The 17480-nt window shown below is 40.7% G+C and overlaps 1 protein-coding gene across 4 annotated transcripts in view; it reads left to right on the top strand.

Annotated features, from left to right (window-relative positions):
• The window catches only part of 5-HT2B (5-hydroxytryptamine receptor 2B), a 362394-nt gene that overhangs the window by 326947 nt on the left and 17967 nt on the right, over positions 1-17480 (top strand). For all 4 annotated transcript variants that reach the window (XM_072302250.1, XM_072302248.1, XM_072302249.1 and 1 more), the window contains one exon: positions 4316-4631. In XM_072302250.1, coding sequence (XP_072158351.1) covers positions 4316-4631 — 316 coding nt within the window. The remainder of the gene's footprint in view (positions 1-4315; positions 4632-17480) is intronic.

The following is a 17480-nucleotide window of genomic DNA, read 5'->3' as shown; positions in this document are numbered from 1 at the left end:
ACAAAACGGAGGAGTTAAATTCTCATTTCGAGAGTGCCGACCTGCTCAGCCATCCTCGAATCAATTCGCTTGATTCTGCTTATATATGCATATTTTAAATCAGCGCGCCCCATTCTTAGGCTTTTTTTGAAAAAACCAAGTAACGTAGACTCTTGGTATTCACTGCACATAAACTAATGAGCCCCAGAATGAGAAACAACTTTAAATCATAATTATTGATGGATAAATAAACTTTTTACACGCTTTGGAAAATCTCAGAAGTTCGCGGTAGTCACTTTTCGGTAAGGAACTAAGGGACTCGGTTATTGTATCGAGCAGGGTTCGAAACGATCGCAAAGGCGGTATACTACGTATACGCGCCAATACGATGAAACGGCTGATAAGGACGAACTTATACATACATATCAAGCCGCTACCTCAGCGCACTAGAGCGCTCTGCGACTCCAAATCGTCATCAGAATCGATCCTCCCACAAATCATCGGGCAGATTACACCGTCTGATCACGAAATTATCATACGATAATTATCATTATCTTTGCGTTGCTTGAGAATGAATTTGTTCCGAGGCCGTTCCTGAATTACGTAACGCAGTTTTCCAGCATTTTTGAACCCCCGTCCCGTATTGTAACGCTTTTGTAACGTAGGTCCCTATCCTTAGACACGTAAAAACAAGATGGCGTAGCGCTCTCCTCGATCCTCTTCCCTCCCTAAAGCGTTAAGTAATTTGGGGCCCCTTGCATGATTTTCGTTTATTAAGTGTACGAACCGTCAACGATAGCACGAAGTACTTTCATATCAAAAAATGAGACTACTGTTTTCCATCCCGAGATAATGCTGCACAAAATGGTCGTAGCTTTTGGAAGAAAAACGAGGATGGATGAGCCATGAATTTTGTGCACGACATTAGGAACGAATTTTTTAGTGAAAACTGGGTCCTTTGAGACTGCGTACCAGCGTCGGTTCCACGCTGTAATGATCCGTCAAGGATTATTGACTCGTAAAGCTACGAGGAAAGCGCGGGGCATTTGGAGTGAAGTTGAAAGTTTATTTTCAACTCATAAAACAAGTTTCCATAAGTTTGGCACTTCTTGAATTTCTCGCAAACGTAAAAGGTGGCCTTGATTTCGCAGGCTGGATGCAGAGGCGTAGCTTCCGACGCTGTCAAATTTACCCCCAAAATCGAACCATGAAGCAACAGAGTAAAATGATGCCATATTCGATTTCACTCGAGACAAGGTCAAAAATTAAGATTTATAGCAGTCATTTTCGGAAGCCATGGTCAATAATTCTGGAGTGCCTTTATTTTTATTTATTTTTTTTTTTTAAAGAGTTTATTTATTGTAACCTTCCTAGAAGAAAATATATACAATTATCATAAGTTATGTACATAAGGGTAAATGAAAGTATAACTGGATAATTACTTACTTCTATAATGATTATAATGGAATGCCTGGAGATGAAAGAGGGATTAAACCTGTTTAGGATAATCAAACAACGTATGCTTTGTTAGTATGGCGACTACAGAAAAATACCGAAAATGTGTCCTGTTCCATAAGCGAGACAAATCACGAGTGTGTAAATGTTTTGTTGACTAACAATTTTTCTGTTCATAAGAAGTGCATTGATGTATTTGAACGTTGATGTTGGTCCTATGAGAGAGGCTCCATGATAATCCAATAACATAAAATAAAAAGAAAATAAGAAAAATATAAATTAACGTGGCACTTTGCTTCGAAAACGTGTTCTTGAATTGTGCACATAGGTTTTTACAAACTCGTCATATTTTAAAAAGAATTGGATGTGCTTTTAGAGGACGTAGAGAGAAATTCAGGCTCTTCTAAAAATGTCGGGAACATTGGGACAAACATGGCACTGCCTCTGTGGGCATTCCGGCATCGTCTCATGATGAAAGTTGCGCTGCTCATTTAATGTTAAACATGAATGTAAATCAAGTTTCTAATCAATGAAAAGGCAAGAACTTTTGGTGCCCGCCGAATTGAAAATTGTTTTTGTATTATTTTTTTAGTTTCTATAAGTCGTAAATAGAAGTGTGTTTTTTTATTATTTTTTAAAATGATTAAATATTTTATTAAATAAATATGTGTTGATAATCGTTTTCGCCAATGTAGCTTTGTAACTACAACGAGACCAGCAGATACCGGGGGTCGACCAGCGGGCCGATAATTGAAATTAATAGACAAAGCTATAGACGAGGACAAAAGAGATATGGAGGAATCCCATTGGTAAATAATTTTTAGAAAAACCACAACTATTATGATTGAATGAAAAATAATGTCAATGAAAAGAAGAGACATAAATATATTTTTTTTATAGCTTTTAAACAATTTTTTTAAAGAAAAGCCACTTTTAACTATTTTAAACCAATTAATTTAGACGTTTAACGTTTTACAATTTAACAATTTTATTTTAGGATTGTGAAGATTTGTGAATTCTTAGCCTCAAGCTAACATTTTAAATCTTTCAAACTTTTAGTTTTGACACAATTTGTGAAATCGTTGGCTTTTTTAATGAGTCGGTTGTAAGAAGAGTCAAGTTTGACTCTCCTATGCGTTGAAATGCCGGTAGAAGTCGAGAGAGCCGGCCTCGGGCTGTGTACGTTAAAGACGCAATAAAAATAATAAAATAATAATATACCCGTCCAGTCCTGACACCAGGACTTAATTTTAAACCAAATCCGTATGGACGTAGAAAACGTAGAGTTTTGGATCTTGCTTTGGATGTTTTGATTGGCGGGTCTATTCACATTTTTATCCATATCCATATGCTACATCAAATTCCTCCATGAAATTAGCTGATAGGCTCGTCACTCACCTAGAAGAAGCCAGTTGTTGTCGCGCAAAAAAGAGCAGTCACAGAGGACCCGCAAGAAAATAATAATGTAATAATATAAGAATGGACTCGTCCAGTCCAGACAAGCCAGGAATTTTAAACCAAACCCGTATTCCATGGACGTAGAGTTTTGGATCTTACTTTGGATGTTTTGGTTGGCGGGTCTATTCATATGTTTATCCATATCCATATGCTAAATCAAATTCCTGCATGAAATTAGCTGATAGGCTCATTATTCACCTAGAAGGAAGTTGCTGCTCCAGAAAGCGCCGCGGCGGAACACCCGCAGAAAAATAATAATAGAGGAGTTCTTTGAGCCATAGATGGCTCGCATATTCCGGCGAAATTTCCAAAAGCGATTGCAGTCTCTTATATTAACCGAAAAATTACCAAATCTATGGTCTTGCAAAGAGTATTTATAGCAAAAAAGAAAATGCACGCACATCTACATAGGTGCACTGGGGCGTGTTCATGGTGCTCGAGTTTACCGTAATTCATCTATTTTTAGAATTCTTCAGCAAAAGGAAGGAATGCTCTCTTTCATAATGCACAATACCACCTTTTGGGAGACGCCGCATACCATTTAAGAAATTGGATGATAACTACTTATGCTGCACGGAGGAAAACTGGGAGACAAAGGAGATTCAATATAATCCATTGAGGAACTCGAGTGAAAATCGAGAATGTCTTCGGTTTCCTAAAAGGTCGTTGACAGCGGACACAATTTATGGATACACACTATTTTCCAAGTAAAGTAGGTTTTAATTGGACGTATTTCTGTCAAACGGAACTAAGCGCCAAAATTGAGTTCCTTTTGAGGAATTTAGAATGCCGGATAGCACGTTCTGTCAAACGGAACTAAGCGCCATGGAAAAGCATTGCGAATATAGGACGGAATGAGCCCGACGCCCGGTTCCGCCGCCGATCCAAGCCCCCCTCTACCTTCCTCACCCTAAGGCGCTTAGTTCCGTTTGACAGAGATACGTCCAATTGAAGGAAATATGGGAGCGTCTGAAGTAAAGTACCTGTATAGCGAGAGTATGGACAGATCGCTTCATGGAGAGCTTAGGGCCCAAAAAAGCAGCCACCCTTCTAACGCACAAAATTTCACTGCCAGTCTGTGGATTCCAATCTAACGAAGATGGCTGAGAAAGTACATAAATGAGCGTTCTTCCACAAAAATGAGTAAATTTATGCAAAACCTAAGTCGAATACGTGATTCATAAACGATGGTTAATAACAATTGTATTAATAAATCGCTCTGGATAATTGAAATTCATAGGTTGGCAGCATTTCTGGGCCCTAAATTTATTCGCGGAGGCATCGGTGAGGGCCTGATGGATTTTCAGAGTTTCACATCTGTCTGTACTCTCCCTATACAGGTACTTTAGTCTAAAGGCTCATGCGACGTTCTTGCTTTCATTCGGATGTTCTTTTAACGGTAGTGCTTTTTTGGTTTGCTCAGGGGTGGACCGGCGCTACACGTGGCGGCGGCTGCTGCACCAGTCGAAGACGCCGCTGTCGTCGGTGGAGTCGACGCCGCAGCACCTGCACCCGCCGGCGACGGGGCACTCGCACCACTCCTCGGCCGGATCCACCGACACCGACATGACCACCCTCGACACCCACGAGCTCTGGCTCCCCGACTCCGAGCCGGCCCCCTCAACCCTCTCCGCCCTCCACCAGTTCGGCGCCGAGATGCTCCGTCTCTCCAGGGGGCTCGAGAGCGTCGGCGCCTCCCTCTCCGAACAGGGCTCCCCGCACACCCCCATCAAATCCAGGTAATTCAAATACAGATTATATCATGTAGTGTTCTGCCTGCAGCAACCCTGCTCCCGCCACAAGTTTAAAAATTCAGTTGGCACTTCCGATTTCCCCCACCAGTCCCCTGGTGGAGGGAATCGGAACTGCCACTGAAGGTTGTTCGCGCTTGGTTCTTCTACGCGTCGGTGCGAATCCTCGTTCTCTTTTTGAAATGTGAGTGTCTTTTCTTGAAAATCACCCCTTTTGGGGGTGGTATTGTCTCTTTGTGATGTGAGGGAGCTGTGCCGGCTTGCGGGTCGCTCCGCCAGCAGTAATCCTCTAGTTTTTTATCTTCCTTCCTGCCGCACGGTGCGTTTTAAACAATTTTAATGCGGTCAACATACCACCCGCGATTTTTTTGCGGAAATGTCAACTAGAAGGCCTACTGATTGAGGAACAACAAACCGCGAAATCTGTGATGGGGCCGTTTTTGAGAAAATGCGATTTTTCGCTTTTTTGGCGGGAATTTCGGGTCAAGGCGCTGAAAAAGTCAAGTTAGGCTGTTTTTGTAGTTCGTAAATGCATATCCTATACATTTTGAGCCAATCAAGTGCCAGTAGATAGCTATTCGTGCATATTGCCCAAAATTCATATCCTTAAATCCACGACTTTTGGGTTTTTGGGGGGTTAGTCAAGAGGAGAAATCCGAAAAAAAGAGGATTAACCCGGAACAAATTGCTTAACAAACTTTTCCTACGTAAACTTCTTCAGTAGGTCCTATTGAACAACATACCAAAAGTTTACCACGGTTCGCTCCCGGAACACCCCCCCCCCCCCAATTGCCTAAATTTCAAAATGGCGGCCATAATAAGGCCTCAGGGAGTTCGATTTTTTTAAAAATACGCATACAGTGTCATGTGAGGTGTCAAATTCCTATGTAATTTTGGTCGTAGATTTCAAATATGAAGTAAAAAAAGTCCCTTGATCAAAAGGGGGTACCCCAAATCCAAGATGGCAGCCAATTTTGAAAGTCAAGAGGGTGGATTTTTAAAAAGTTCGCGTGATAAGGCAAGTGAGGTATCATTTCTTATGTAATTTTGGTCGTAGATTTCATTTATGAAGTCATAAAAGCCCTCAAGTCAAAGGGATTGCTCCAAATGCAAAGATGGCGGCCAGCTTTGAAAGGCAGGAGGGTGAATTTTTGAAATGTTTACGTGACATCCCTAGTAAAATAGAATCAACCTGACGTTTCATAAACTACCCTGAGTCAGACTAATTCAGGCTGATATCAATCTGACTCAGGGTAGTTTATGAAACATACCCTGACGTCAGGTTGATTCTATTTTACTAGGGATGTCACGTAAACATTTCAAAAATTCACCCTCCTGCCTTTCAAAGCTGGCCGCCATCTTTGCATTTGGAGCAATCCCTTTGACTTGAGGGCTTTTATGACTTCATAAATGAAATCTACGACCAAAATTACATAAGAAATGATACCTCACTTGCCTTATCACGCGAACTTTTTAAAAATCCACCCTCTTGACTTTCAAAATTGGCTGCCATCTTGGATTTGGGGTACCCCCTTTTGATCAAGGGACTTTTTTTACTTCATATTTGAAATCTACGACCAAAATTACATAGGAATTTGACACCTCACATGACACTGTATGCGTATTTTTAAAAAAATCGAACTCCCAGAGGCCTTATTATGGCCGCCATTTTGAAATTTAGGCAATTGGGGGGGGGGGTGTTCCGGGAGCGAACCGTGGTAAACTTTTGGTATGTTGTTCAATAGGACCTACTGAAGAAGTTTACGTAGGAAAAGTTTGTTAAGCAATTTGTTCCGGGTTAATCCTCTTTTTTTCGGATTTCTCCTCTTGACTAACCCCCCAAAAACCCAAAAGTCGTGGATTTAAGGATATGAATTTTGGGCAATATGCACGAATAGCTATCTACTGGCACTTGATTGGCTCAAAATGTATAGGATATGCATTTACGAACTACAAAAACAGCCTAACTTGACTTTTTCAGCGCCTTGACCCGAAATTCCCGCCAAAAAAGCGAAAAATCGCATTTTCTCAAAAACGGCCCCATCACAGATTTCGCGGTTTGTTGTTCCTCAATCAGTAGGCCTTCTAGTTGACATTTCCGCAAAAAAATCGCGGGTGGTATGTTGACCGCATTAAAATTGTTTAAAACGCACCGTGGCCGGGTTGAGTCAACGCGACTCAACCCTGAATCGCGTTGACTCAACCCCAGAGTCTCCTTTCTTTTTGGAGTGCTTTCGGCTTTCAGAGTTGAAACCCTTCAATCAAATACCAGTCGTGATTAGCTCGCTACACGAGCCGCAGGGGGCAGTGGAGGTTAGGTGTCGTAGAGCGCCAGGGAGTACTATGTAAAGCGAGTCATATGTATGTATGTATGTAGAACAAGGCTGATGGTAAGTTCCTGTGATAGCGTCGTCGAACGTTGCTTAATACTCTAAGTTGAGGTATTCTACAATTTAGTTTCGACAGCTTCGAAACGAGTCTGGCACCACGGTTTACATTATCGGGGTAAAGTGAGTTACTATAGATTAATGTGAATTTAAAATTATTTTTATTGTTCTTTTAATAAACTAAAAGGGACTGTGTCATGCGTAGACTTACGGGAAACCGATCTTTGCCCTTTCATTCTGGAGAACCTTTCTACCGTCCTGAATGAAGGGAGATCCTTATTTATTTTCACGACAGCAGAGAAATTACATCAGCATACGACTTTCCACAACTTCTGTATAGAAAGGGTAGAACCGAAAATTATAGTCTATGATGAGGCACACGCTAATCCTACTTGGGGGGTGGAATTTAGGAACTTAAAGAATTTTGTTTAGTAGAAACGTTTGTGTTGTGTCGTGTTCTATTTTCGTTTTTAATTGTTTTGTTTTGTTATGTTTTTAAGAATCTTGTTTGTTTTAAAACCGAAAAGTGCCTGGGTTCCAACCTAGTTACCAGAAGAGCCTCTGAAAAGGGAGGTACTTTAACCATCCCTATCACTCCAAAGCTGAGCGACGACACCATAAGGGCGGGCCACAGGTGGATCCTCTTATCATCCCACGTGGGGGACTACCTCGGGTTCGGCACGGGCAGGGCTCCAGAGTATATCATGAATTTGTTTTTTTATTGTTTTGTTTTGTTATGTTTTTAAGAATTTTGTTTGTTTTAATGGCTGGGTTCCAATCTAGTTACCGGAAGAGCCTCTGAAAAGGGAGGTACTTTAACCATCCCTATCACTCCAAAGCTGAGCGACGACACCATAAGGGAGGGCCACAGGTGGATCCTCTTATCATCCCACGTGGGGGACTACCTCGGGTTCGGCACGGGCAGGGCTCCAGAGTATATCATGAATTTGTTTTTTATTGTTTTGTTTTGTTATGTTTTTAAGAATTTTGTTTGTTTTAATGGCTGGGTTCCAATCTAGTTACCGGAAGAGCCTCTGAAAAGGGAGGTACTTTAACCATCCCTATCACTCCAAAGCTGAGCGACGACACCATAAGGGAGGGCCACAGGTGGATCCTCTTATCATCCCACGTGGGGGACTACCTCGGGTTCGGCACGGGCAGGGCTCCAGAGTATATCATGAATTTGTTTTTTTATTGTTTTGTTTTGTTATGTTTTTAAGAACTTTGTTTGTTTTAGTTGCTGGGTTCCGATCTAGTTACCGGGAGAGCCTCTGAAAATGGGGGTAGAAAATCTGAAAAAGGCACCAGAGTATATCATAAATAGCCGGGGCCTGGCCATGGATGACCAGAATTGTTTCAGTCTCGTCTATTAAAAATCTTGTGGATTTAATTGCTTGTTGGTTTGGTGAGCGTCCCAGGCCAACCAGTAGAAATATTTTCACAGATAAACCTGTTGAGGAGCATTGACTTTTGATGGAGAATGGAATGCTTGTTAATGGTGAACACAAGCTACTGTTCCTCAGGAGTATTGTCGATGATGCTCCTGCCAAGTGCCTAATTCTTGAGATTGTGTAATTAAATGGTTATACCTTTTGTACCAAATGCAATATTTTTGGTAGTTGGAATGATCGGACATTCTATCCGCTTTGTCAGTGCGAAACCGCAGTGCGGAGAACTAATTTAGATTATGTTACTGCTATTGATTCAAAACATCACGATGAGACTCCTAAGTAAGCCAATCTGCCAGGTTTCGATATTGTCAAACAAGTGCCCCTTGACCCTACGCATTTGCTTCACCGGGGTATCACCAAATCTCTTCTAGGGCTGTGGACAACAAGAGATTTACCGTTTAAACTATCAGCAAGGCATTGCACATCTATTTTAGACCATCTTCTAGAGTGTCGAAAGTTTGTACCCTCCGACTTTCAACGAAAACCGAGAGCTTGGACTAATCTTTCCTTCTTCAAAGCTACGGAGTATAGACTTTTTGCTTTGTATATTAGTCCAGTCTGTTTGAAGAGGAAACTTGATCAACACCGGTACATTAATTTCTTGTGATTCCATGTCGGATATCGCCATCAGGATTTTGGCGGATCCTAATATTTGCGAACAAGCCGAATTTTTAAATCATGCAGAAGAGTTATTGTTCACATTCCTTCAGCAATTCTGCAAACTGTATGATGAAAAACATCGAAAAGCGCGTGTCAATATCATTAATTGGGTAAGTTAATTACGTAATACTCATTATCGTAGGTTTGGAAAAATGAATACGCCAGCACCCTCCATGCAAAAATCGAGATTAGCGTAGTGTATGACGGCGAAGTACAGTTACTTCGTGGTCTTGCAACAATTCACGAGGAATTTGATCCGTTGAAACTTGCTGACGCCTTAGTAGCAGTCGAAAGAGCTATAGCTTGGTACGTAACATTAATGTGCACCTACTTGGTTAGTGGAGGGGCGTTGCCCTTTGATAAAGTAAACAATAATCGGGAATTGCCGTTATCGACTCAATCGAATCCTCTTTAAAAGAATTATCACCTGGCAGCCGGGTACTAAGATGTGTTTCATGGAATGGAAAGAATTCTACATACAATAAAATGCAGGTTAATTGGGGAACAAGTGTCTGATTCACTGCATGTAACGCGCTCATTCTATTTCCTGCATGGAGACGATTCGTTTCTCACGATTACTACTTTCGTACCTCACTCGTGTTCTATTATGTGTAATGGATTTGACTCATAAGGGATTCTTGATCCATAACTTGCATGGTGTTTATCCTAAACATTTAGTTAAAGATTCAAAATTGTACAGGACGTCCCTTTGAAATTTCAACCAGTCAAGGCTCAAACATGATGTTCAATGGTTCAGGATAGTAACTCTAACACCCTCCCCCCCCCCCCATGAGCCTACGGTAGTCGGTACCAGAGACTAGCGAAGATTTGTATAGCCAGGAACGCATAGGATATAGATTACCTGGACCACCGCCTGAGAGACGGGCACAAAGCTGGCTCTCTTCTCCTGAGAATGATTGAAGATTTTAATGCTGTTTTTATCGATTTGACAAGTCCTTTATTTTGAGTGATTTTAAGATTATTGATATTACTATAGTTTATTATGCTCTTTGGATGGTGTGACGAATAGGGCTATGCCGTGGTCGTTAGTGGAAGAAGAAGAAGACGAATGTGAGTTTTATAACACAATCTTTTTTTTCAGCCCCATGAAGATAAAGAGTGGTCAATGTCCATGTCGAATATTCGGATTTCATTTTCGAATATTCTGAATTGGATTTGTAATGTTTACGCCCTTAGTACAGGAGAGAAGAACTAGAGCTACGATTTAAAAGAAGCAAACCCCATTACTAATTAGACGAATGCTGGAAAATGTTTGGGGAGCAGCTGTCACGCGGCTGAAACTTCCGACGAAGAGAGTATTAGACTCTGAGTGAATGGAATTAAGGTATCAAAAAATAAGGCGGAACACTTTACTGTCTTATCGTTCTCGTAACAGCTGTGTCATCCAATTACAAGTCTTTAATTAAGTTTCAAAATATTTAGTCACAGCTGGATCAAGTGGCCATTGCTTCGTTTTGAGATATGAGGGCATTCAACACCTCGTCAATGAAATTCAGCAGTGAAGCATATTAAAGTCGTGTTGAATCTCTTGGGGGGGGGGGGGGGGGGGGGGGGGTGGGAGGATGTCCAATGTCGATAGGTGCATTGTTAGTGCTTACCTTGAAAACATTTCAGGAGTCGAAATTTGGACTGAACTTAGTTGAATTTGAAGCGAGGCGGAAAATGCACTGGAAATAAGTCCTGCGTAGTGCTCTTATCCAGTTTTTCAGACCGGCGCCAAGCAAAATTTATTATTATGTTTTATAATGGACCACTAGACAAAGTACGAAGTTAAGCATTCTGATACATGGTTCCCAACCAAAATTTCACGTAGAACACGATTTGCGCGACGAAAATTACTGAAAACCACTCCGAACGTATTCAATGTTTCTTGACGCGTGAATTCAAGCCTTCCGCTCGTGAAAACTCAATAGTGTACGTGAGGCAAATCGCACACTAAACTTTACCATGACAATCTCTGCGATATGAAAACCTGGAAACCTTAATTTTGACGCTTTGGCTCAGTTAGAGGAAATTGTTTACACTTTGAACGATAAAGAAAGGGAATGGAACAATTTCCGTTTGAGAAGCCTGCCGAAACTGTTGTGAGGAACGAATTGACTCACGCAGAAAATTGCGTTTCTGGTGACCGGAAAATTCAAAATTTTTGTAACCAATGTAAAATAAAAACGTTATTATCTTAATTAAAGGTTGGTTTCAGTAATTTTCGATGCAAGAATCGTGTTCCAAGTGAAATTCTAATTAAGAAACATGTATCAGATTGCTTAAATCCGTATCATGTCTAGTGGTCCATATTGGGTCAGTTGCGCTGGTCACAGGATCGTATTATGATGCTTAATTATTGCAGATCAACTAAAAATAATAAGATTTGTCCAAACAGCAACTTTCTACGCTGAATATTGAAAAACTCGATTGATGACGCCTTTCACCGCACACTGAGAAAAAACTATGGCTTATAAACCTATTAGAGGTAAATATGGAACACCACTAATAGTAGTACCTCTACATATAATAATAGCACATATACCTTAGTTATGGTACCTGTACCTCAATTAGGTACAGAGACCTTAGTATGGTTCACAGACCGAGAATCATTAGTTTATTTACGACTATTATAGGTGTTCCATATTTACCTCTAATAGGTTTATAAACCATAGTTTTTTCTCAGTGCAGCAGTACATACCATATATTATGCCCTACCACAGCGAATGACGTGAAAGACCCGACTTTTCGAAGGACGATATCTTGGTTTATATTGAACGTAGAAAGTAGCTGTTTGGACAGCTCTTATTATTGCAGCTACTCTACACTGAGAAAAAGCTATGGTTTATAAACCTATTAGAGGTAAATATGGAACACCTATAATAGTCGTAAATAAACTAATGATTCTCGGTCTGTGAACCATACTAAGGTCTCTGTACCTAATTAAGGTACAGAGACCATAACTAAGGTATATGTGCTATTATTATATGTAGAGGTACTACTATTAGTGGTGTTCCATATTTACCTCTAATAGGTTTATAAGCCATAGTTTTTTCTCAGTGTACAAGAATCAAGCAACAAAACACGATTCTGTTTACAACTGGCAAATGGCATCTATTAAATTATGTTTGAGCGGTTGATTTCTCCCAAAAATGGGTGACAAAGCTATATATAAGCTATATATTATGCCCTACCACAGCGAATGACGTGAAAGACCCGACTTTTCGAAGGACGATATCTTGGTTTATATTGAACGTAGAAAGTAGCTGTTTGGACAGCTCTTATTATTGCAGCTACTCTACAAGAATCAAGCAACAAAACACGATTCTGTTTACAACTGGCAAATGGCATCTATTAAATTATGTTTGAGCGGTTGATTTCTCCCAAAAATGGGTGACAAAGCTCAACGGCGAAAAGCGTTCTCGCGCCAAGAAGGTAATCTCTTCCACAATCCGAGGGGCTACTCTACGATGGCGGTTCAACGGGGCCAAAAAAGTTTGACGGTAAATACCTCTAGTTTAACCTGATAGAGCAATGCTAGCTTAAATTCCGAGTGCAGAAACTGAGCGCATTAACAAACACACAGAAGGGTAGAAGTAAGTCTCAGGGCACCGGAGGAGTAAGTCCAATATTAGTTACGATATCCTATATACGTGCGAAAACTGGTGATGGTGCAAATCACGAGTCTCATGGCAGGAGACCGTTTTTGTTGTTGTTCAGCCATAACAACTTTCCGCTATAAAAAACACTCGCGTGTAGAGCGTTGCCGTTAAACGCGATGAATTCAAGATTTGACACAAATCGCGACCGCAGATAAAGCGTCCCACTCAGCATAAAACCTTAATACAATCTTAGTATAATATTGTACATCTTACACATCAACATTGCAGCCATATTACATCCTCTCTTCTGTGAACTTCTCTTATCCTCAAATTTTTGCAATGGATTGTCCTCCCGAATCTATTGCCTGATTATTGTTAAATCAATGGATTGACGATGCATTGATAAACCACTATGGACACTTGCTCCAGGAGCGTGCCCTCTCTTACGAAAATCTAAAAATAAAAATAGCCGACGCATTTTTCTTCGAAGCCTTCCAAAGGGAAGGCGCGGAGGTTGCCTCCAAATTCCTTAAAGATACCCATTTGCACTCTACGGACCTGATTTTAGTGCCCTGCAATGTCCAGTTATAACCATTGGGCATTATCGGTAGTGGATCCAAAGAACCATGTAATAGTTGTGTTTGACAGCAGATGTAAGAATGAGGTAAGATTGCATCAATGTTGAAGTGCTACTGCCACGGACTTGCCTGAACATTGCAACAACATTGATAGTAAGGTTGAAGTAACATTACAATAATCTTACATAATATTGATATGCCCCCGTCAACATTGTTATCAGGTTGACACGTCTTGACATCTCCTTGATTGCCGGTCTATCAAGCTTACATCAATGTTGATATTGTCAGTCTTATCCTGACAATACTGATTTAACATTCCATCCATATAAGTAACATTACATCAACATATGTCAGCAAATAACAACATTGCTTTAATATATCATGCTGAGTGGGCGTTATCTGAACGTGGAGAACAATCTCCCTACTGCTCACAATTTGCTGGAAATTATGCTCACATTGCCCCGATGCAACGTCTCGTCCACCATTAAGGATGCCAAACTTGATGAAAGTAATGAACTTGCAGTCCATTATAGTGATGACACAACATCTTTATCTGAATACTGACCGCGTGCATTAACACTACCGCAGTACAGGTCCACACTGAGAAAAAACTATGGCTTATAAACCTATTAGAGGTAAATATGGAACACCACTAATAGTAGTACCTCTACATATAATAATAGCACATATACCTTAGTTATGGTCTCTGTACCTTAATTAGGTACAGAGACCTTAGTATGGTTCACAGACCGAGAATCATTAGTTTATTTACGACTATTATAGGTGTTCCATATTTACCTCTAATAGGTTTATAAACCATAGCTTTTTCTCAGTGCAGGACAAAGCTCAAAGAGAGCGTTACGAAGCTCTCAAATGATGAATTCTCAGAAATATTGTAGGAAGGGACGAAGCACAGATTCTTCTTAGGCAACCCCTTGAAGTGAAAGACACTGCATGATAGAAAATTGCGGCCCACCAGTGAAATCTTCCAGATTTTTTGAGCTCGCCCACTCGGGAGAGCTCTTTGCGATCGATTTCTTTTAGCATTGGTAGTGTCCGTGGCGACGAATGGATGGTTCTCGTTGCCGTCGGAGGAACGGCCAAAATCCCATTGATTTCAAGGTCTAAAAGTTGAATTTTCGCGGGTTACAGTTTTCCTCCGTCGAACATTTCCGTTCCCTCATTCAACTGAGGATTAATTGTTCCTCGTTTGCTACACTAGAGAGCAGCACTTTCCAGTGGCCGAGCATATCATAGCATGTTGCTATGGTTTTATATCAAATAACCTAATTGTATGTTATCATCCTCTTATTTTTTCAATGCAGTTTTTGTGTGCAGTTGTACTTGCAATTGTTATTATTTCTTAAAATAAAAAACATGGTGACCTCGACGTGATTTAATAATTTGTTCAATTAATTTTAAGTTACTAAGACTAAGATTGAGATTTGCGCATAATTAATGGATAATCCTTAAGATTGCCGTTATTGGTACCATAGAAGGTTAATTAACCTCAAAATAATTGCATGCTTGAGAGCTCGGTTGAGACTCGCATTGGGATCCTTTCAGAGTTTGTTTAAACCTCATATTAAGAATGCTTTAGGATTCGTTTGAGCCCCTCGCATCAAGAATGCTTGGGAATTCGTTTGAGCCTCGCATTTAGAATGCTTGAGAATTCGTTTGAGCCTCGCATTGAGTTTCTTTAGAGTTCGTTTTAACCTTAAAATACAGATGCATGAAGTGCTCTTTCGAGCTCCGTGCTATTTATAGTGCGCGAGGTGCTCCATTGAGCCACCCCATACCTACAAAGGCGTGATGTGCTCCATTGAGCCACTCGCATACAAAGGCTTGAAGTGGTCTCTCGAGCTCCACGCTAAAATTCAAGTGAATTCCTTTTCAGCTCTTAGTGTATACCATAATATTGTGTAAGAATTATGGCAGAAACGTTCCTCCAAACCGTGCTAAATTATAGTTTCTTTGAACTCTGTGCCGATAAAAATTCAGAATTTCAGACTGCCAGCTTAACAAAGTATAACCTTAATTCAAGTTGGCGACTTGATTTAAAAAAAAAAATTAAAATTAAATCATATGGTTTCATTACATTGTTGACAAGTTAAGAAAAAGCTTATCAACGATGAAAGCCAAAAACAAAAATGCGATGGCAAAAATAGCCATTGCAACATTTGCCGCAAAATCACATTCATAAAAGATAATTCCATTTCTCTCTCTTTATTTCTCTTTATTTATTGTAATGTGAAAAATTTGTCATATGAAATTACGTCATAACATTTTGCATCGGCATGTAACCTCTGATAATTGGGTAAAGATTCATTTAATACATATACAATTTCAGAAAAAATCATTAATAGTTGTTAATAGTTTCCCAAAGGCGAGCTCTCCAACACAGTAGTGTTGGAACCAGCAGCTTGTTTCTATGTACTATTTGATTACTGTCATGAAGTGAATTTCCAATATGTGTATCAAATAAGCGACCGTAAAAACACCATTTCATTTCTCTAAGCTCTCTAATGTTTTTCTGATCCACCAAATCTTGTTTCCAAGTGGGAATTTTCCAGTTACCAATTTTCCAGTTTTGAGTCCTGGTTTCCAGTTTCTCGATCTGATCATCTAAGTGCCTGCTCATCTGAAACTATGTGATATGTATTTTTCTATGTAATATTTGATTCTTGTCATGAAGTGAATTTCCAATATGTGTATCAAATAAGCGACCGTAAAAATGCGACCGTATGAATGGAAATACATAGTATGAGGTTTGCTGTCAATCACGAGCTCAAGCGACAAACATAATCAGAAACTGTGATATTATCTATTTGACAAATGCGTTTGTGTCGACCCGTAGATTTAATACTTCACAGAAAGGCGAGGCCGTCCAACTGACTTGTTCTCGGACTGTGGAAAGAACTTCGTCGGAGCATCAAACCATCTTATCATTAACCATCAGAAACCCGTCAAGGACGCAGATGGAGACCTAAAGGAATATCTTCAAAGAAATACCATCAAGCTCCATTTTCAACCGCCCTCAGCGCCACATCAGGGTGGCCTGTGGGAAGCGGCTGATAAATCAGCGAAAAGACACCTCTCTCGGGTCATTGGGAACTCCACACTTACTCTTGAGGAATTCCAAACGCTCTGTTGCAGAACAGAAGCTATGCTGAACTCCCGACCACTGACTCCAATGTCCAGCGACCCGAACGATTTAGAGCCGCTAATCCCCGGACATTTTCTAATTGGACGACCTATGAACTCTATACCCGCACCGGAAATCATCGACGAAGACTTGCCGAAGCTCCAACGCTGGTACCTCATCGAAGGTATGTTCCAGAGTATCTTGCGCCGCTGGTCCGCCGAATATTTGCAGACTTTGCAGCCCAGGGGGAAATGGACCCAAGACACACCGCCGCTCGCGATTGGAAAACTGGTTCTCATTCAGGAACCCAACTCACCGCCGCTCGCTTGGGCACTCGGACGAATGGGTCACTAAACCATGAACGACTTTTGACTTGCGAATATAGTTTTCTGAAGGAAAATGACGCGTATAACACGATGCGAACATTAAAAACGCGAAAAAGTAACTCAATTACCGAGAAATGCGCAGTTCAAATCGCTCAACTTGTGCGCAACTTTAAAACGCCCCGGTTTCGCGCCGCACCGAATGATGTCATCCGGCACCAATCAGAGGCGGGCACGGATTTCCATGACGTCCGTCAAATGTCTATCTACTCTTCGTATATAAGAACAATACTAAAGTCGAAATTATATCTTTTGAATTCAAGACTAGAATCTCATTCATATGTTAGCTGTAATAAACAAGCAACAACTCCACATTGAAATACGTTTTATTCTAACAAACATCAGAGAGAAGATTGCAATATTCCGCGTCAGTTTCCCGCCATTCGGGTGCGTTTGAAATGTCTTGCAGTTTTTAGATTTTTCAAAAGCGGTTTTCTCCGCGATTTTGGCTCCATGAAAATGCGGAAAAATCACCACGTTATCTCCTCACATAGTAATTTCAGAATATTCAATAAGAGAAACAAGGTTTAGTGACCCATTGTCAAGATCCATCCCGGCGCCGACGAAAGAGTGCGGGTCGCAACAGTGCGCACTCCCCACGGAAAACTACTCCGGCCGGTCCACAGGC

Source organism: Bemisia tabaci, chromosome 7 (assembly GCF_918797505.1).
Source record: "Bemisia tabaci chromosome 7, PGI_BMITA_v3".
NCBI lineage: Eukaryota > Metazoa > Arthropoda > Insecta > Hemiptera > Aleyrodidae > Bemisia > Bemisia tabaci.
The sequence above is the reverse complement of the archived record's forward strand: the minus strand, read 5'-3'. Positions and strand labels throughout refer to the sequence as shown.